General features: G+C 34.2%; 1 protein-coding gene across 3 annotated transcripts; it reads right to left on the reverse strand.

Moving 5' to 3' along the window:
* Positions 1 to 1,911: 1,911 nt before the first annotated feature.
* On the reverse strand, positions 1,912 to 15,874 carry SPINK13 (serine peptidase inhibitor Kazal type 13). Of its 3 annotated transcripts, none has more exons than XM_079144801.1 (5): positions 15,759 to 15,874; positions 15,109 to 15,210; positions 5,986 to 6,023; positions 5,037 to 5,164; positions 1,912 to 2,154 (listed from the first exon to the last, which is right to left on the reverse strand). In XM_079144801.1, exons 2-5 carry the CDS (start codon positions 15,185 to 15,187, stop codon positions 2,106 to 2,108), a joined length of 294 nt encoding a protein of 97 aa, XP_079000927.1. In that variant the 5' UTR covers positions 15,188 to 15,210; positions 15,759 to 15,874; the 3' UTR covers positions 1,912 to 2,105. The 3 variants fall into 3 exon arrangements, with proteins under 3 accessions (XP_079000927.1, XP_079000928.1, XP_079000926.1); XM_079144802.1 differs by having other exon boundaries at positions 15,750 to 15,836; XM_079144800.1 differs by having other exon boundaries at positions 15,679 to 15,770.
* Positions 15,875 to 22,689: the final 6,815 nt, after the last annotated feature.

The raw sequence follows: 22,689 nt of genomic DNA on the forward strand, positions 1-22,689 counted from the left end.
CTGTACGGTTACTGATTTCGGTAAAAACAATTTCTGCCTATGCTTTGGAAACTTCTCTGATTTTATTAATCATAAGCCTGTCGTCATAGCCTGAAGAAAAGTGTATATAAACCCAGCCTTCCCCAGAATAAAGTGGGATAGATTGCACCAGAACTAGAGTCTGTGTCTTTCATTCTCCATCCATCGCCGTCGCTGTCTCCCTGTGCCCCGTTTACCAGTGTGGAACCCATGGACTCCTGCTAGGGCTGGACCCCGGCACACAACCATAGAAATGAAATGATGTACCCCATTTGTGTACGATGAATCAAAATGCAGTCTGTACAAGATAAAAAAAAAAAAAAAGTAAAAAAATAAAAATGACCAAAGTGTAGATCTAATTGAAGCTTGCCTGGAGATGGGAAGTGGATGTCATCAGAACACAGTTTCTCTCTCTTCTCTGCTTTCTCTCTTTTGACTTCCCACCAAATGCAGTTTCCATTTGTTCTCATAAAATGACTGTCCATGGAGCTGAGGAAATATTTACCAGGTGCATTTCCAAAAGAGAGGAGTAGGGAAAGGAGGAGTGTATCTCAGCATGTCCGGGAGAATAGACTAGAGTTCTAGTGCCTCTACTTGGGTGAAGTGCTGGTACCTGCATTGATGCCTGAGCCCAGGGTCTTCATTTGCAGACTGGAATGAAACCCCTGGCTGCAGTGGTCAGTGCACCTGCTAGGGCTTGAACGTGAGATATACCCCCAAAGCCCATGATTAGATTATGAGGGCTACAACCTAAATAGCAGATTAATCCATTTGGTGGATTAATAATTAGAAAGGATGACTGTACTGGGTGGTTACTCTGGGCAGGTAGGATGTGACTGGAGGAATTAGGTCCTGAGGCACACTGAGGGTATGCCTTTGGGGTTTATAATTTGACCTTTTTTTCTCTCTTTCTCTCTCTCTCTCTCTCTGTCCATGCTTCCTGGCTTTCACAAGTTGAACAGCTTTCCTTTTCCATGATGTTCTGCCTCCTGAGGGGCCCAGAGTAGTGGAATTGGCTAACTTTGAACTGAGATTTCTGAAACTGTGAGCTAAAATAAACTTTTCCTCCTTCAAGTTGCTATTGGTGGGTAGTTTGTTCACAGTGACAAAATGTTTAACACACACTAATTTCAGTTGCTAGAATATAGATGACTAGATATTCAGACAGCAGCAAAAGATGCCCAGTCAATTAGATCCTTAAATCCTTGGTTCCATATCCACTACTGACAATACTTCATGTGGTTCCATGAACTATTTCTGATATCACGCATAAACTCACGGTGGATCGAAGAACCTTAATCTTACTAACGGAGGAGTGGCATTAGCTTCCATCAGGACATTCATTATGCTTAAGGTCAGATATCTGTTAAACTGGATGAGTTGCTCTTCAGCATAAATAATACAATAAGCCAACCCAGGAAAATTTTGTAGCCATTATGATCAGGGACACAGAAAGATAATATGACCCTAAATTAAGTAGTAAATGGTAAAACTGAGGGTAGACTAGTGTCTGTGTTAGTGTCCTTTCTTTCTTTGAGTAGGAACCATCCGTTAGCATGACACTTTTCATCTCTTTCTGATATTTTACTTCTCCTATCATGGGAGGTATAATTTATCTATTTGTGGAGTTTAAATGCAGCACTCTTCCTGCATAACCCATTGACTCCCTCCTCTAGAGTCTATGACAGGAAGGCTATTTTCTCTTCAGGTTTGTGTCATTAAGTGAGACTAGTGGGGTGTGGTATAACCCTGCAGCTAAGCTGGAAGTTTATAATAAGTTTAATTTAGAGGAATACTAGAAAACTCACTTGATGGACAGACCTTAGAAAATCTACCCCCAGCACACATACACACAGGGAAGTTAAGCAATCAGTTACAAAAATTATCCTCTCCTTGTTGTTATGATTATTTATAACAAATGTAATTTTGGTTCTCTATTATCTTGATTCCTTTGTGTTCCATTTGGTTCCAAATTTGGGTACAATGTAGGAATGAATTGCTTAATGTGTACCCTTAAATTATAAAAGAACATTTTTTCAAAAGTAAGTCTTGAAGAGAAAAAGCAAGTGAAGGTACTCTGTCACCCATTAACTACAACTTCCATATTTCACAAATTGAACATACGAGCCAAATTCCCTAGAGAAAAGAAAAGAAAGAATAGGGTCATGAGGAGATTGGGCATTGGTTTTTTATGTGCTTGACCTTATCTTCTAAATGAAATCCTACAAAGGGAGCTGCCATTACAATTCGCTTTATCCTCTCTGCTTCCATTTGTCACAACCAGTTTGCACCTTCCTTCTCTATGTCTTGATTATTCAAAAGGTATCCTATGACATTTTCCAATGTTGTTTTCCATCCCTTTATCCAGTCCCATCTCAAGTTTTTTCCATTCAACATAGCAGTTCTAGAATCTTTCCTGAAGAGGTAAAAGACAACCATAGCAATAATGGTACCCATAACTCACTCTCTGCTTAAACTTTTGCAATGTTCATTCTGCCCAAAGAAGAGTCTATTCTCTTTTTTCTATTTATGTTACAGAAGATAGACTGTGCCTGAATCCTTATATATTAATATTCTCTAAATCATAACATTCCTTTCACCATAATGCACAATTTCTCAATTCTGTTTTACCAAACATTGATGTGTAGATTAATGAATCCATTTTGTGTAACTTGTTTCTTTATAATCATTAACCTTCTTTTTTTTTTTTTTTTTTTTTTTTTTCATTCAAGTGATTCCTGACTCAACCCCCATAATTGGGAACACCTTTGATATATATCTGATCTACTTAACTGGTTCAGGCCTTGCAGACACAAATGCTTGGGACCACAAAGTGATGTGAGGCACCTCTGCCATTGAAGGCAGGTGAGAATACAGCTCTCTGAAATGTCCAGGTTTAATTTGAAAAGTAAGCTGCTCCTAGGCAGATGTTTCTTATTTACTACATGTGAAATCCTTGCTTACTCTCAATGTAATGTTTGTAATTTATATTTTAGATAATCTGATGCTTGTCAACTTTTTCAGAACTTATTAGGACACTATTTTGACCCAACAAAACCAAGGCTACTTTCTGTTATCAATTTTGCTATGCATTTATTCCTTTTGCCAGATAAGATTGCAAACTTCTCAAGAGTCTGGGGTCCGTTTCATACAACTAGTTTCTTGGTACGTATTATCAGGATTCTAGACTGATAGGGTCTATGGTCATTTAAGGTCAGAATTCTTTTAAGGATGGTGTTTATGATTCTGTATCAATTCTGACCAAGACTTGTTATCTTCAATGTTTTTCAGTTGTTTTCAAAGTTTTATATTGTTCACAAGTGGTGGTTATTTCTCTGGACCATGAGTCCAGTTTGCTAGACTTTTCTTCAAAACATTGCAGAGAGCAGAGATTAAGGAATTATTCTCCTCCCCATTTAAAAGAGCATTGGGACTTTTTGCCACAATTTATAGAAATGGCATAAGTGGTTAAGTTTATACATGCAATATACAAGGAAAATTAGTCAGATCACTGCACTTTTCCTGCAATAGCACTAATTTCCTGTGTTCCTGAATTAAATTATTTTTGAAATGAACTGTGCTCATATTGGCTACAAAGTTACTAAACCACAATGCTCTTTTAGCCAAAAAGGACACTTTAGTATCAGATTGAGAAATAACAGCTAAAGTCATCACAGTACACCTGTCAAAATTATAAGGGAAGATATCCTGATGGATAAGAGGTTTTTGTATACCTAGTGCTTGGGTCTGCCAGATATTTATGTTAATAGTGTAATTTATGGGGAATACCTGTTTTATTTGCTTATGGTTCTGAGTCACTTGTATCAGTGAGCTTTGGGAGTGAGAGCTGAAAAACATCAGCCTTGCAGGTGTTATATGCCTGTATGATGGTGAGTTTCCCAGTTTGGTGATTGATTTATAAGTGTTGTCACCCGTCATAACTGGGAAAATTTAAGTATTGCCTGAGGGTTTTCAATTGGGTAACCATAGCAGGAAGCTTATACCTGGTAACTTCTGGATTCTACTCTATGTGTCTTTTGCTTTGTCTGATTTTGATTTGTTTCTTTTCAGTGAAAAAAATTAGTTATCATGAGTATAGGAGTTTTTCTGAGTTTTATGAGTCCTAGTAAGTCCTCCGATTTGAGAGTAGCTTGGGGACATCAAATATAGAAGACATGACAGGTTGTGGAAGAGTTACTGACAAAACAAGTCTGACTTGTAAAAATGATTTCAAATGGAGCTAAAATATATCACAATTAATATTGCTACTTAATCTAAATTTCCTACTAAATTTATTTGAAAGGGAAGGAATATTAAAAGTTAACTGTTGGGGCTAGGGTTGTGGCTCCATGGTATAGGGCTTGCCTAGCATGTGTGAGGCACTGGATTTGATTCTCAGCATCACATATAAATAAATAAATAAAATAAAGGTCTATCAAAATCTAAAAAATATTTAAAAAATAAAATTTATCAATTGTCATCCATGTAAGACTGTATAACCACTTGGTACTTGGGTGTCATATTTAGATCTGTATCTCTGTCTAGGTTTTCATATACATATACATGTATATATAATGTATGTTTTAATATATATATATATCTTTATTTGTCTCTATTTATAGATATAGAGATATAGAGATAAATATATATATATTTATAGATAGATAAATAGATGGGTATTATCCATAGGTCTGTGAAAGAAAATTTGAGTGATTTTTAAAAAACACATTCCTATCATTGCTTGAATATTATCTACAGACTTCCTACACATATGAACTCTACAATTCTCTTGAAAACTCATGTAAGTTTTTCCTTCTAAGTCAATTTTGAAAGGTAACTTAATTTTTAAAAGATACTTGGCATTGTACATGTAGTCTCTACTCAATCTTTCATTAATAATAGAGGATATTTAAGAAAATATTCATACACCAGTAAAACCCAATTCCTTTGCATGCATTACTTGAAATTTCCGTGAATTATAGAAGAGAAATACAGTAATTATTTTATTTCAAACTTACCACTGATCAAGACAAAAGAAGCACTCATTCTTGTAAGTCAAACCATTGGAGCCACAGACATGTGCTTCTATATTTGGACAGTTTGTTGCATATAAATCATCCACTGGGTAATACATTTTACATGGGGGCTGCAAATATAAAACATTATAGACATAGCAAATTATTCTGTCCCATTTATTCCTCCCTTTCACTTCTACACACATAAAAGTGATATCAAATCTTACTAATCAATTGATCTTTTTAAAGACTTCCTGTCCCCTGGATTTCCATAAGTTCAATTTTTTAAAAACTCTAGTGTATCCATCCATCCCATAATCTCTAAAATCAAAGCATTGTAATCTCCCTACTTACAAACAAATGCAAAGTTTTCATTTAACCTTGGTATCCCAATCCTAGTAATTCATTGTAAGAAATTTGTGTGTAGAAATATTAATTCATTTGTGAACTTCCAGAGGACAGGGTGCATCTGGATACTTGGTAAAATTAGTGCTCTGAATTGAGATTGGGAATAAATGCTGGATACCTCTATTTAGGTTTGTGACTGAGAAAGTTATAGATATTATTTCACTTAATGCATATATATATATATATGTATGTATTTATTTGGCTATAAACATTTATTTTACTAAAACATGTTATTATAATACTTACGCTACATGGAAGTTTAAGCCTAGAAGTTAAGGAACATATCCAAGGCCACTGAGAAGTCAGTCATTCTACTTTACCTCTGTGAAATTTCAGATCACTCCCATGAAGAGAGTAATCAGATTAGAATGAGAATCCATACTGAGGAATTTATTTATTTGTTTATTCTAAAATATTTTTGTTTATGATTTATACTGGTACATTATAATGATGCAAAATGGTGGTGTCATTATGCCATATTTGTACATACACATAAATTATTTGGTCAATTTCATTTCCAGGTACCTTCACTTTCCAAATTTACCTCAGGCCATGAAGAAGGGTCATGCCATTTCAAAAATTCTGTGAATTAAGTGAAAACATGATAAGTTAAAAGAAATAGTTCTCCACAGGATATGATTCCACTCTTGCATCACTAGTTTAAAAAAAGAATGCAATTTATTTAAGTGCACAAACATACTCAAAAGAATTTATAGCATCAGAATTCATAAGTAACATTTTTTTGTTAATTACTTTACTCATTTATTCTAGATCTTATTTTCACAGTTCCAACTTTGTTTATAAATATGCTATACCATTGAGTAAAAATGGTTTAGGACTGTATATATAACTTAAAATGTTATTTCACGTAATTTTAGGTAAGTTGATTGGCTTTTGCTATACCTATAGCTTCCACTTACTATAGGTTGACTAATTATATGCATTTTAAAGATGCTTGTAAAATTAAATATGATACATAAAAATTGTATTAGGCCAGCTCCTATCAAGATACTGAAATAAAAAGGGCACAGTTATTATTAAAAAACTGAAGGAGATTTCCGACTTTCAGGAGACTAATTTTGTGGAATGGTTCTCTGATAAGTACAGTGCTGCCTATGGTAGCTCTGTTCTTACCTTTGTTAGATGATATTTAAAATGTCCCAAAATATTCTGAATTCCCCAACATTACAATTCAAAAAAGTTGAAAGAAATATCCTAAATAGTATTTAAAAATCTTTTCAAAGAGGAAACAAGCTTACCAATCTTTCCACGAATAGATCATGCAGATTACATACATACTTGGCTTGAGAATAAAAAAGATAGAATGTTTTAACCTAATTTTATAAAGCCAGAATATTTTAATGATAGAAGCAACTGGAGATGGGCATTACAAAAGAAAAGTAGTGACCTTCATCTTGTAGACGTAAAATAAAACTTATACATTTCCATTGCACAACATACATAGAAGCAGCTCCAAATGAATGAGGATCTAAACATTAAAAAAATGAAACCATAAAAGAATCTGCAATACAACATTACAGAATTCCTCTTTAGTATTAATACAGCAAAAACTTTCTGACAATGATTTCTCTAAGTGTGTTCAGAGAAGAGGCTAATATTTTATTATATGAAAAATAACTTTATAGTAAGAACAAACAAATGAAAACTAAAAAGATATGAGATAAAGGGCTAATATCCCTGACATATAAAGTACTCTAAAATTGAGGCCTGGGGAGTACCTCAATTTTTGCTTGCCTAGCATTTGTGATGCTTTGGGTTCAGTCCCCAGCATCACAAAAACCAAATCAAAACAAAAATACAATAAAATTAAAAAAATAGAAATGTGGGTATAACACTAATTAAAAACTCAATTGTAGTATAGACAATATATATGCACAAGTAATTCACATCCACATGCCCAACAAAGACACAAAAATGATCCTTAAATATGTAAAAGATATTCATCTTCATTTGATAAGAAAAATGCTAATTAAAACTTCTGAACTGCAATTTCTCATCTATCAGATGATTTGTTGAGAAAGAAGTACTTTCATGTATTACTAGAGGGAATCAAAGTTGGTACCGTATGGAGTAAAATTTGTCAACGTTGAGCAAAACTATACTTGCATTTCCTTTAATTCAAGAAAATTTTCCTGAGGATATATCACCAACAATAGAAAAATTCATAAAATTATTTATTGCTGCACTGTTTGCAGTTGGAAAATACTAGAAACAAACTAAATGCTCAAACAACAGAACAATATATAAACAGTTTGATACATCCACCCAATGAAGTTTTAGGCAGTTGTTTAAATCAATAGGGAAGATCCTTTCACTGACTGGAGACAGATCAGTCACTAGTGATGCCCTGCTCAGAGAAAATTCTGTCTTCCACACAACTTCCTGGGGATAGAAAAGATATCAGTGTGTCCAAATAGCCTTGAGGCACCAGGTGCTCGGAGGAAGAAGAAATACTGTACAAGTTAATAAGCTCTCAATTAGGCTATTTTCCCCACAGCCTCACTTTTGTTTATCTTGAAGTTCTTTCTCACAATAACTCCCTTCGATGTTCTTGCTTATAAAATAAAACACATGAGCCCTTGTTCTTTGTTAGAGATCAGACTCAACCAGGGCTGATCCACTCCTGGACCCTGCTTTAACCCATAATTGTGTTTTTTGCTTTATTTCTTATATTTCTTATTTCTAATCCCCTCATTCGCCAGAGTTCAGGGCAACTGAGCAATTGTCATGCAGGTCATGACATCTTTGAACACATCTTGCTCATTTTATTTCATTTCCTTATATCAAAAAAATTCAAATTGTTCTTATGGGTTTTCTTGACTGCATTATGCAGAGGCATGTTATTTAGTTTTCAAATATTGGGGGATTTTTCAGAGTAATTTACTTTTCCAATGGCAAGAAATCTCTTTTTCATCCACAACATATTTACTTGTTTGCTCAATCTTAGAACCTGACAATATAGTTTCCAGAATTCATATTTCATGATTCTGTGAAAAAGAAGCCCACAAATTAGAATTCAACATACATTTAAATTTTTTGTCTTTAGAACAAACGTATAGAATGAGATTGTTGTATTTAAGTATTATTTGGATTTAGTTTCATTCTATCTACTTCAGTGTAGACAGTTTTCTTCTGAAATATTGTTTGATTTATCTATTTCTGTTTGTATTCACTTTTATAGTGTTTCCTCAATTCCTGTGGATGTTGTTATTAACTAATTTCTTTGTATTTGAGACATACCATATGGTATAATATTGGCATAAAGATAGACAAATGTATCAATAAAATGGAATAAAAAGTTCAGGGGTATATACATCTATGAAGAAGTAATTTTTTTTTTTTTTTTAACAAAGGCAAAAGGACCTTTCGGGGAGTGGGGGGAACTCATCTTTTCAACAAATGATGCCAAAACAATTGTGTATATACATGTAAAAAAAAAAAAAAAAAAGAATCCTATTTAATATGTTGCACCCTATAGAAAAACAAACTTGAAATTGATCATAAACATATGCATAAAATTTTATAATATAAAAATTCCTGGAAGAAACAACAAGAGAACAGCTTTGTGATCTTAGGGTTGTAACAGTAGTCTACTTCACCTTTTGAATATGGCTCTGAAGCTTATTTTTAAAAGGGACATGTTTTCCTTTTCTTCTTCTCCCTCTCCTGCTCCCTAATCTGGGGGTGGGGAACAAGATCACCTTGATTTATCAGTGCTCCACTGGAAAGAGATTTCTGCCAGAGGATCTAGAAAGTGAATATCTCCCAAATTAACAAGTGAATGTTAACACACCATCAGGGGGCCCTGGGACTCCCGGTCAGGGCACACCTGGAATGTAGCCTTTGAAGAGCTCCTTTAAAAGCCCCCTGCTCCTCCTGATGGGCAGAATCAGAGTCTCTGGGACAGGAGTCTCTGTGTTTGTTTTTTGTTAGCAAAGCAATAAAACATCTTTTTCCTTTTTCTCAAAACCATGTCCTCATTATTGAATTGGCATTAGGGACAAAGAGTGAGTTTTCAAGCTTTTGGCAACAGGGTAAGCAAAAATTTCCTAAGATTTGATGTGAAAAGCATAAGCCATAGAACAGGATACATATGGGGGGTAGGAGGGAGGCAAGAACAGAGGAAGAATGGATTGTATAGAGGGAAAAAAAGGGGTGGGAAAGGTGGGGGGAAGGAAAAATAATAGAATGAGACAGACATCATTACCCCATGTACATGTATGATTACACAAATGATATGACTCTACTTCATGTACAACCAGAGAAACAAGTTGTATCCCATTTGTTTACAATGAATCAAAATAAATAAATTATTTTTTTAAAAAAGGGACAAATTGGACTTTACCAAAGTTTACAATTTCTATTCTTGAAGAACACTGAGGAAGATGAAGACTGTCACAGACTGGGATGCATGTTTCCATGTCATATAGCTGATAAAGGACCTTTATCTAGACTTATAAAGAACTCTTAAAACTCAATAACAAAACAAATAACGTTAACAGGCAGTTCACAAAAGATGACACATGGACAACCAGTAAGTGCACGAGATGTTCAACATTATTGTTCATTATTGTTCAAATTAAAACTGGGATGGAATACCAATACATACATATTAGAGTATCTGAAATTAAATTGACTGACCCTACCAAGTGTTCCTGAGGATGTTGAACAACTAGAACTCTCATATGTTGATAATGCAAAATGGTATGGTGACACCAATCAGGAAGACTGTGTGTCAGCATCAGATTCTTAAAAATTTAAACAAATACATATCATGTAATTTTGTCATTTCACTTGTAGGTATTTTCCTAAGAGAAATAAAAGCATAAGTTATACATTTATGTCCAAAATATCTTTATTTGCAGTAGTTCAATACTGGAAACGACTGAAATGTCTATCAGTTGGGTGAACAGATGAACAAAATGTGGTAAACTCATATACTGGAATATTTTGTATAATAAGAAGGACAAAGCATTGATATGTATAGTATTGATGATTCCAAAAAGTACCTGGTAAAAAAAATATATCATTACATGTATTTGTATATGCATGTATATAATGTTTTAATTTATATAAGTTTGTAGAAAATGCAAGCTAATCTATGATGACAAAAGCATGTGATTGGATATAGGGTGGACAGAGTGGTGAGGGTAGGGGGAGGAAAAGAAAAAAATCAAGGTAACTTTTATGAATGAGGGCTGTGCTCATTATCATGATAGTAGTGATAGTTTCACAACTTATATTGTACACTTTAGATATGCAGTATTTCATATCATTTTATCATATATCCATTTTATCTTCATTTAATAATTTATAAAAAAATTTTAGTTGAGAAGATAGGTGAATATATTTTAGAGGAAGAAAGAAAGGATTTATTTGGTAAAATAAGACCATAAAAGGGTGTTAATGAAAGGTTTGCTAATGCTTACTCCTTCAATATTAGGAATTTCTACTAATAAAGAAGACTTATTTAAGGGAATTAAAAGACAATTTATAATCTGAGCAAAGATAGTTGTAAAACAAAGTTCACAAAGAAGTTGTATCTGTGAGTTATAACAATCCAGTTTAAAAACAGCAAAAGATGTGAAGAAGAATAACACAAAACAAGAAATGCCTATGGTCATAAACTATATAAAGATTCCTAGTGGTTAGGGAAATGCAAACCAAGGTAAAGTGAGATTAAATTGGCTAAATTTTTGCAAAGTTGAGACAATATCTTTGTTGCAATAGATGTGGATCAGTAGGATGTCTTATACTTTTTTAATGAAATTAGCTCATACAGCAACTTTGAAAGATCATATGACATTATCCTATAGTATTGAAAATTCATGTAACTCATGGCACAGCAGATGTACTCTGGGATATGCACCTGAGAGAAACCCTTGCTCATGTGCAGTAGGAAACATGCATGAGGATATTTCTAGCAGCTCTATTCTTAACATAATCAACTTGTAAACAAACCAAATGTTCAACAAAGGAGAACATAAATTATGCTATGTTCATATATTAGGATATTATTTCACCAATAAAACAAAATAAGCTGTGGCTGCATATGAATAGATATGCACTTAAGTGATAAAATAGGTAAAAGTAAATTTTAATAGATAATTCTCTCCTTATAGTAGGTTTAAAAATTCTAAATTTATATAATTGATATGAAATTTAAATAGAGTATACTTTTGCATGCTAGGCACAAATGAGAAAACTATATTAAAAATAAAAATAAGAATGAAATTCATTTGGAAAAGTAAAAACCCAGAATAGCCAAAGCAATCCTTAGAAATAAGAGTGAAGCAGGAGGCATCACAATACCAGACCTTAAGCTACACTAGAGAGCAATAGTAACAAAAACAGCATGATATTGGCACCAAAATAGACATGTAGACCAATGGTACAAAATAGAAGACACAGAGACAAATCCACATAAATACAGTTATCTCATACTAGACAAAGGTGCCAAAACATTCACTAGAGAAAAGATAGCACTATTCAATAAACGGTGCTGTGAAAATTGGAAATCCATATGTAGCAAAATGAAATTAAACCCCTATCTCTCACCCTGCACGAAACTCAATTCAAAGTGGATCAAAGACTTTTGGCAATACAACAGAGACCCTGTATAATGTAATATAAAGCTGCTCCCCTGCCCTTTATGCTACAGCCATTTCCCTGCCTCCCATCTTACAACCTAGCTTGTTAGTCTGTGAACATCCTAGTTAGCTATTGGTTCATCAGTCAGTCTGCAAATATCCTTCTCATTGATTGGTCCCTTGTTAGCCCGAGAAATTCCACTATTTAAGAATAGCTCCCCCGCCATTTTCTCTCTTTCTCCTCCTTGCTTTCATGCTCTCTCCTCCTAGCTTTCACTCTCTCTCTTGCATGTGCTCTCTCTCTCTCTCTCTTTTCCTCTTATTTTCTCTCTCTCAATCTACAGGGAGACACTCTGCTTGTTTGCTTAATAAACTCTCTTATGTGAGTTCCCGCATCCGGAGTGGTTTCTGGGTTCTTACACCCTGCACCTAATAGAAGAAAAAGTAGGCCCAAATCTTCACCATGTTGGCTTAGGATCTGACTTCCTTAACAAGACTCCTAAAGTGCAAGAAGTCAAATCAAGAATCAATAAATGGAATGGATTCAAACTAAACAGCTTCTCAGCAAAGGAAACAATCAATAATGTGAAGAGAGAGCCTACAGAATGGGAGAAAATCTTCACCACACACACCTCAGATAGAGCATTAACCTCCAGGTCTCCAGGATATATAAAGAACTCCAGCAACTGGACACAAAAAACAAAACAAAACACATAACCCAAGCAATAAATGGGCAAAGGAACTGAAGAGACACTTCACAGAAGAAATACAATTGATCAACAAATATATGAAAAAATGATCAATATCTTTAGCATTTAGAGAAATGCAAATCAAAACTACACTGAAGTTTCATCTCACTCCAATTAGAATGGCAATAATACAAGCAACAAGGCAAGGATGTGGGGGAAAAAGGTACACTCATACATTCCTGGTGGGACTGCAAATTGGTGCAACCACTCTGGAAAGCAGTATGAAGATTCCTTAAAACACTTGGAATGAAACCATCATTTGACCCAGCTGTCCCACTCCTTGGTTTATACCCAAAGGGCTTAAAATCAGCATACTACAGTGATGTAGCCATATCAACGTTTATAGCAGCTCAATTCACAATAGCTGGACTATGGAAACAACTTAGGTGCCCTTCAACAGATGAACAGATTTTAAAAAAATGTGACATATTTATGATGGAATATTAGCCTTAAATAAGAATGAAATTATGACATTTTCCAGTAAATGACATGCTGGAGAATAACATGCTAAGTGAAATAAGCCAATCACCAAAAACCAAAGGCTAAATATTTCCTCTGATATGCGAATGCTAGTATTCGAAATGGGAGTAGGACTAGGGAAGAATAGTTACTTTAGATTAGGTAGAGGGTGGTGAATGGAGGGGAGGGGGCATGGGGCTAAGAAAGATAGTAGAATGAATCAGACATTATTACCCCATGTACATATATAACTATATGACTGATGGGATTCTACATCAAGTATAACCAGAAGAATGAGAAATTATACCCCATTATATATGATGTATCAAAGTGTTTTCTATTGTCATGTACAACTAATTAAAACAAAAAATTTTTAAAAAGAATATAAAAAATAATGAAAGAAAGATAGTTAGCTGCAGTAACTTAACAAGGCCCGAAACAACTTAGTGAGACACTGTCTCAAAATAAACAATAAAAAAGACCTGGGCTTGTGGCTCAGTGGTTGAGCACTCCTGGATTCAATTCCTGGTACCAATAAACAAACAAACAAATGACACATAAATAAATAAATAAATAAAAACAAGAGAAGAATGAACACAAGATTTAGAACAGTGTTTACCTTGGGGGAAGGTAGAAGATGGATTTGGATTTCTGAAGACTGCATTTTAGTGTTTGCACGTGTATCAGTAGTCTAGATTTTTGCAGGAATGGTGTGTTCATGTCTCTTCCTATTTGGATCCTATATTGATACTTACTGAGCTAATTATTTTTCAATCTAATTCTATCCAACTCAGTCTTACTTAAAATAATAAAATACATTCCAGAGAATCTACAGACAGTAGATATTTAATTGATGGCAGCTCCATTTTTAACATTTGTTTAGTGAACATTTACAGTATATCATTTGCTTAAGGAGGAACTTGGAATTTTAACTTTTTTGTGGGTAAACTAGTTCCCTATTGCTGCTGTAATGAATTATTGCAAATTTAGTGACTTAAAAATGACCAAAATTTAGTATCTTACAGTTTGAGAAGTGAGAAGTCTAGGTGTCAATAGGTCTGAATTCCTTCTGAAGTATCTAAGAAGCAGTTCACTTTCACATCTTTTTCAGCTCCCACAGATCACCTGAATTCTTTGGTTTGGGGCCCTTTCTGTCAATCATACTAACATCTGCTCTCAGGGTCACAATTCTGTTCTGACTCTAGTCTCTCTGCCTCCCTTTTATGTGGACCCCTGTGATATTTGATTCTCCTGAATATTACTGTATACTTTGCATCTGAAGATCCTTACCTTAATCACATCAGAAAAGTCCTTTTTGCCAAGGAAGGTAGCATATACACAGGTTCTGACAATTAGGACTTATCTACTTTGGGGGTCCAAAATTCTACAGAAAATAGGAGGTAGCATGAGTTTCTTCTTTTTCTGCTTTTTGTTAGTAACTAATAAGGTCCACATGACATCCCAACTTCATCCACACAGATAGATTTTGTTCTTCTTTGGCTGGTTTCTCATTATATTTCAATGGACCTTTTGAAACCCAGAAAATGCAGCATTGTTTTAGGGAAAAGATCATATTCATACCATGTATTGCTTCCAATGAAAATATTATGCTTTCTCAGCTCCTGAGAATTTCTTTTGATTAAAAAAATAGAAATGAGGATGTAGAAAACAAGGCTGATTTTCCCATTTAGGAAAACACATTTTAATGATATCCAATTTGGATTTTTCAAGCCCAAAATTTCAGATTTCAGCCAAACATTTACCGTCTAGTCACAAATGACTTTTTTTCTTTCCAACGACTTTAAGAAAGTCTAGTATTTATCTTCTCAAAACTCCGAGATTACTCACCTGACAAAGCAGGATGTGTCAAGGTAGAGGACACAAGAAAAACTGTGATCTTGCAGAGCAAGCAGCCATTTGATTGCATCTTACACCTTTCTCGGGTGAGGCCTGAGAAAATGCACAAGTTAGTTCATTCCTTTTCTATTACACGGCTAACTTTCCAAACATGAGAGAACCTAATATTCTAGGTGGTGTCACCCCTATCTATTGGGCCATGGTGGTCTCACACTGTTCTCTGCTCCAGGGACTCAGGCCTTTTGCTCCAAGGAAGCACAGAAAACCCTAATTCTCTTTTTCTACCAATAACCAATTTAAAATTATAGTCTGGGCCTGGAAGAGTAAGGAGGCTCTAGACTTTCCAAGTCCATTTCCTCAACTTCCTCATACCACACTCCATTCTGTCTCTTCTCGAAATCAGAGCCCATGGACATAGAAAGCAATGAGGGAGAACCCTCTTAAGAGTGAAGTTTCCCCTACTTTTACATGCACAGGCAACTAAAGGAAGGTGTTTGGGAACCACAAAAACTGAAAAATGGGGTAAGATTCTGAGAGAGTGGAGAGCTAAAGAGATTTTACCAACAACTTGGACAAAGGATACAGCAGGAGGAGAGAAGTCATCTGAATGAGGTGACTGAATATGAACCTACTGTAGTCACCTTGAAGTCACAGCTAGCTTTGAGAAGACTTGTCCTGTGAGTTTATGGCCAGGAACATGCAGTAACAGAGGCATTGGCCTCCTCGCTTAACTGAGTAACCACTTGCTTGGCATGAGTTGACTGTAATGACTGTTCCTAAATTTGATCCCTGCTTTGAACCACCCCCTCTAAGGTTTCATGCTCTAGCAGGCCAGGGACAGATCTGAAGGTTCTGTACTCTGTTTTCTGGTTATGAATCATGAGAAGAAGTAATGGCATTCTAAATAGCTAACATTTGCAAAGCAGATTAATTTTGACTTGCCATATTCCAGATCACTCAGTTAAAATTTCTTGCCAGATTTGTGACTGGTCCCAGTCCTCCCATACTCCTTTACTTCTACTTCACAGGAGACTTACCTGTTTCATATTTTTTTCCCTTAATTTTAATTGGCACATTATAGTTGCACATTATGGTAGGATCTGTTGTTACATATTTGCATATGCACACAATCAAACAGTATCATTTGCTCAATATCATTTCTCAGTATATTTCTAGGCTGCATTTATTTTTCCTGTTAGCTTTGGAAAACAAACACCCCAATCAATAATATTTGCAATGTCTAAGCCTCCCAATTTCTATATATATTATCCTCAGTAAAGGCAAATTAGAAAATTGACCGTTATCTGATAAAATTCTATCTCAAAGATATTTAACTTTCCTAGAGTTTTAAGTACTCTTCATTGCTTCATATTCCCATACCAGGCTCAATTCTATATTCTGACATTTACAGTTAGCCCCTTGACATGTCCATCTTCTCTTATGTCCTGCCCTCTCCTCTTCCCTCTATCCAAATCAGGATAAATTCTGCTGATTTTCCTGTTCCAGACCTTGGCTGTGAGGAGGATAGAAGAAATGGACTCTATACAGTGGACTCTATAATCAATTTTCCTCACTGTTTGCTTCAGTCCTCTAGATGTCCGAGGCAGCCTCTCATTTAATGTGATGTTGCTGCTTATACCACCTGTCTTATAGGAATCCTTTTCTTTTAGTTACTTTTCCCTATTATCTGATCCTCTCCCACCCACATTACTTTGAGTGGAAATTTTCACCTCTTCTTTACTGAGTAAACAAGCTTCAGGATAAATTGGTCTTATTTTACATACCTCTTCACTTTAAAATTCTGGAAATTTTATCATCTGCCTTTCCCTGTTTTTATCCTCCACTCCACCTCATACCTTAGGAACTGCACTTTCACTGATCTTTTCCCTGTTGGCTGCTGGCTGTATACTTTACATTCTTCATCACACGTATTTCCTGCAACAGAATTTAAAGGTCTATAGCACTCTAAATTTTGTAGAAGAGTAAAAAAAAAATGGGATCTTAGGACGATTCATTTGCTGGAATTACTAACAGTGATGGAGAACAGTGGGATTAAAGAAAAATTCTTTCCTTTGTCTGCATTTACTCTTATCGTAGAAAATGAATGCTTCCTTCAATTTAATGTCCAACAGTCTTAGAATAGTACCAAGAATATCTCAGGTATTATATGCACTTTGCCTTACTTGGTCATTGTCTTGTAATTTTTGCCATCATTAGATTTCACTTTTCTCAAAGTCAGTGCTTTTAATTCTTTTAAAATTCTGCCTCCCATGTAACTACACTGTAGGTTCTATAAAGGAAAAGATCCTATATATATATATATATATAATTTTAGCCTTAGGGAATAAATTCATTCCATCTTTTTTTTGGCCAAAAAGTAGTTATTCAATAAATATGTATGGGGAGAAAAAAAGAAGATTTCATCCAGTCTTTATTATTTGTTTCCTGCATTCTTAGGTATTTTTCACAATTGTCTTTCCAGATACATTTTAGAGATATTACATCTTGTCTATCAAAAAACAATCCTCATGAAATTTCAACTAGGGATACAGTCTTTCTATACATGAATACAATATGCTTTATTTTTGACCTGCAAGGTGATTTTTTCCATTTTCTTTATATATAGGCTTTTCAAGAATGCTACTCCTAAATCTGCTCTTGATAGGTTGTTTAAACCCTCCACTGGTTCTTCATTGCATATATTCTGGGGTTATGACTTATGATAAAACTTTGAAATAAAAAAAGTTACATTTTCTTTGTTTAACAAAAATCAACTAGTCCATTTTACTGTGGGATAAAGTTCCCTCCTTCCCCTTTTAGAAAAAGCCCTTCCTACATTCCTCCACATTTTTCATTAAATTTTTTTCCTTTCACTTTTTTTTTCTAATAACAATGAAAGATACATTGATCATAATTTTAACCATTTGTAATCTCTCTTCTTCAGGAAAAACCAAGAAGTAGAGAATTTGGAATTATACACAAGAACTTTTATTATATCAGCAAATTTTGTGGACATATCATGTTTTTATAGGTTTATGCCTCTTCGTGGTACAACTTCTCAGTATGGCAAAAAGATCATGCTTATTAAAGCAGGTTCACATATTGTTTCTCTATTAATTTATGAAAACAAAAGTTTAGAATCTTAAATTGGGCTTGATAGTGAATGGTTCAATAGCTGTTTAGTTAGAAATGATCTAGATATTTAATGAATCAATTACTTGCCAATCTCTGGAATATTGCAGTTCTTAAACTATTTTTAGGAAGGAAAACAAATCATAAAGCACACTTATTAATATTGCTTTAAAATTTTTAATTTTAATTGGAAAATAATAATTGTATATATTTACAGGGTACAATGTAATGTTATAATGCATGCACACATTATGGAATGATTGAATCAGGATAATTATCATATATATCACCTTACTTTGTAAAAAGAACATTTAAAATCTGCTTTTAATAATTTTGAGATATATAATACATTATTATTAACTCTAGCCAACATAATGTACAATAGAGCATTTGAATTTGTTCCTTCTTTCTAACCGATCTTTGTGTCCCTATCAACAATCCCAGCTCCTGTCCCAGGGCATCTGGTAACCAGAAATCTGTCTCTCCTTCTATGAGTTTGACTTCTTTAGATTCCACACATAAGTGAGATTATGCAGTTTTGTCTTTTTTGTGTTTGGTCTATTTTACTTAGCGTATTGTCCTCTGGATTCATAAATGTTACTGCCAATGAATTTCCTTCCTTTGAAAACTGGATACAATTCCATTGCAAATGTGTACCACATTCTCTTTATCCATTTATCCATTGATGACTACTCAGTCTTTTCCATTCTTGGCTATTGTGAACAATGCTGCAACAACATGTGAGTGTGGATACCTCTTCAACACACTGATTTCAGTTCCTAAAATTGGGATGGCTGGATCAAATGGTAATTCTAGTTTTAGTTTTTTGAGGGCACTTTATACTGCTTTTGAAAACAAATGTACCAATTTGCCTTCTCACAAAGAATGTACAAGGGTTCTGTTTCCTCCACATCCTTGCCAACATGTCTTTCATCTTTTTGCTAATGTCCTTTCTAATATTGGTGAGATGGTATCTCATTGTGGTTTTGATTTGATTTTCCTGATGATTAGTAATATAAAGCATTTTTTCCCTTGTATTTATTTTGGCCATATGTATATTTTCTTTTGAGAAATGTTTTTTCAGGTCCTTTGCTTGGTTTTTAATAAGTTTGTTTTCTTGTTTACTATTAAGTTCCTTTCACATATTGGTATTAGCCCCTTATCAGATGTATGATTTACAAATCCTTTCCCCCATTCTATGAGTTTTCTCTTGAACTCTTCAGATATTTACTTTGCTGGGCAGAAGCTCTTTAGTTTGATGTAATTTCACTTGTTTATTTTTGTTTTTGTAGCCTGTACTTTGGAATCATGTCTGGGAAATCATGGATCAAAATAATGTCATGGAGATTTTCACCTGCATTTTCTTCTAGTAATTCTACAGTTTTGAGTCTTACATTTTTAAGTTTTTAATCCATTATGAGTTTGATTTTGTATATAGAGTAAGATAAGATTATATTTAGTCTTCTAAATGCAGATATCTAGTTTTTACAGAACCATTTATTTTCTCCTTTGTGGGGAAAAATTCATGGTAAATAGAAGAAAACTCAACAATCTAGAATTTTATATCCAGTGAAGGACTTACATCAATGAAGGTGAAATAAGGAAATTTTTAAACTAACAAGAGCTAAAGAAATTTCTCATGAAATTTACACATAAGAAACAGAATGCAGAAATGTGAACATGTGAGTATACATCAAAGAGACTTCTCATTTTCATATTTCTTCAAAAAGATAATTGACAGTTAAAGTAAGAATACTGATGAAACATTGTATAGAAATAAAAAGTCTGACAACAGAAGCACAAAGTAAAGGGTAGAGAAATTAAAATGTGGTGTTGCTTCACAGATTCATATATTTCACTCAAAATTTTATAGTATTACTGATGGTAGTCTGCTATTACTGAATATATATTGAAAAATTTAGGGCAACTATTAAAAAGAGGAGAAAGAAAGTAGAATTATAAAAAGTTGATAATCTGAATGAAGGCAGGGAAAGGGAAAAGAAACAAAGAATTGAGGGTGCAAGAAAAAAATAGAAAGAAAATTTAGGCCAAATCATATTGATAATTACAATAAATTCAAATGAGTTAAGTGCACTAATTAAAAGAAATTGTCAGGCTACAGAAAAATGCAAGACCCAAATAATATTCTATGTTCAAAAATCCCACTTAAAATACAGAGAGCAGTATGAGGTTCATCTACAAGTAATTGGATGGTGAATTATAATTATACATAAAAGTGGGATTCATTGTAATGTTATGTGCATTTATGAATTTGTCACAATGAACCCCATTAAGCATAATTAGAATGTACTAATAAAAATAATAAAAATGTAAAAAGTAAATGAATATAAAGGATAGATCAAGTCAATACCAATTATAAGAAAGTTGGAATGATATATAAATTAGACTTCTGAATAAGAAATATTGCCAGAGATTCTTAAAGAGGGAGATTTTAAAATAAGACTTCAAGAGATAACAATCCGAAATGTGTACGTATTAAGTTACAGAGCATCAAAGTAAATAAAGAAAAAAAATGGACAAAAGCAGAAAGAAAAAATAGATGAATACCCAACTGCAGTAAAAGAGTTCAGCCTCCAGTTTCTGTAACTGGTAGAACAAGAGGACAAAAAAATGAGAAAACCTACCGATGACTTGATTAACACAATCAACCAACACAATTGAAATATGTGAAATACTACAGATGTTTCTGAGAATATGGAGTAGGTATACTGCCTAATTTTAGCAATAAGTAAAACTAATAACCCTGGAATTTGCATGTTAAGTAGACATGAGAAGATTCTGAATTGTAGGGAAAAGGCAGACTAGCTAGGGACCTGGAGGCCTGAAGAAAGACATAAGGGGGAATTCTCTGATTTTTCTTTTTGCCTATAAATCACAGACTAGGAGCTAAAGAAGGTGACAACATGGAACCTCAATCACAGACAAAATAAATAAGTAAAAGCCCAACAAAAGCCTGTGCTCCCTAACCTAAGGACCAGGAAAGGAGTGCAAAAGTCTAGGCTCTTGGCCCCAAAATTCTCTAAATAAGAATCTGTCACTCCCATAAGCCCACTTTTCAGTTGGGTTTCTTATAGGATCTGTTTCATAAATGATGAGAAGTGTAGGCAAAGCAGGGGTAACTAGACCCAATACAAGACATTAGTATCTTGTCAACATCTTCTCCTCCTTTCAAGGTATAAGCTTTTGTAAGTAGTCTGGTAGCCTTATATTGACAGAGTGAAAAAAATGCTTGTTTTGTTGGTGCATTATAATCATATACAATAGCAGGGTTCTTTGTGACATATCCATATATACACATAATTTGCTCCATTTTATTCCCTAGCACTTCCTCTTTCCATATCAGCCTTTTTACCCCTGATCCCCTACTCCATTGGTCATGTGTATGTGTGTGTGTGTGAGTGTGTGTGTGTGTGTGTATTCGTGTGTTATAATTATACATAAAAGCAGTGTTAATTGTGATATACTCCTACATGCATATAATTTGGTTATTTCATTCCCTGGTTTCTTCCTTTCCCAGTCCTCCCTCCCCTTTCTTTATTGATCTTTCTTCAATTTTTGTGAGATTCCTCTTTTTATAAATCCCTTCTTTCTCTAGCTTCTGCATAAGAGAGACGACATCCAACCCTTGACTTCCTGAGTTTGGCTTATTTCATTTAGCATGATGTCCTTCAGTTCCATCCATTTACCAGAAAATGACATAATTTCCTTCTCCTTTATGGGTGAGGAGAACTCGATTGTGTATATATACCACATTTTCCTTATCCATCTATTGATGGACATCCAAGTTAGTTTCATAACTTGGCTATTGTGAATTTCACTGCTATAAACATTGTTGTTCATTTATCACTGTATGTGTGGATTTCAGTTCTTTTGGATAAATACCAAAGATCAGAGAGTTTGACAGGCGGGTCATATGGTGGCTCCATTCCTAATTTTTTGAATAATCTCCATACTGCTTTCCAGTGTGTTTGTACTAATTTGCAGTCCCAGCAATAATGTGTAAGTCCATCTTTGCCTTCACATCTTTGTCAGCACTTATTATTTATATATATGATGCTTGTCATTGTAACTATAGTGAAATGAAATCTCAGAGTAGTTTTGGTTTGCATTTCCATGGTTGCTAAGGATGTTGAACATTTTTTTTCATATATTTGTAGGCCATTTGCATTTCTTCTTTTGAGAAATTTCTTTTTGGTTTATTTGCCCATTTATTGATTGGGTTTTTGTTCTTTTTGAGGTCTTTATGTATTCAGGATATTAACACTTAGTCAGAAGAGTAACAGGAAAAGGTTTACTCCCATCCCTTATATTTTATTTTCATGCTTTTTGTTTCCTTTCCTGTGCAGAAGTTTTTGAATTTAGTGCCATCCACTTACTGATTCTTGGTTTTTATTTCTTGAGCTTTAGGAGTTTTATTAA

This window comes from Sciurus vulgaris, assembly GCF_902686455.1.
Source record: "Sciurus vulgaris genome assembly, chromosome: 6".
Classification (NCBI taxonomy): domain Eukaryota; kingdom Metazoa; phylum Chordata; class Mammalia; order Rodentia; family Sciuridae; genus Sciurus; species Sciurus vulgaris.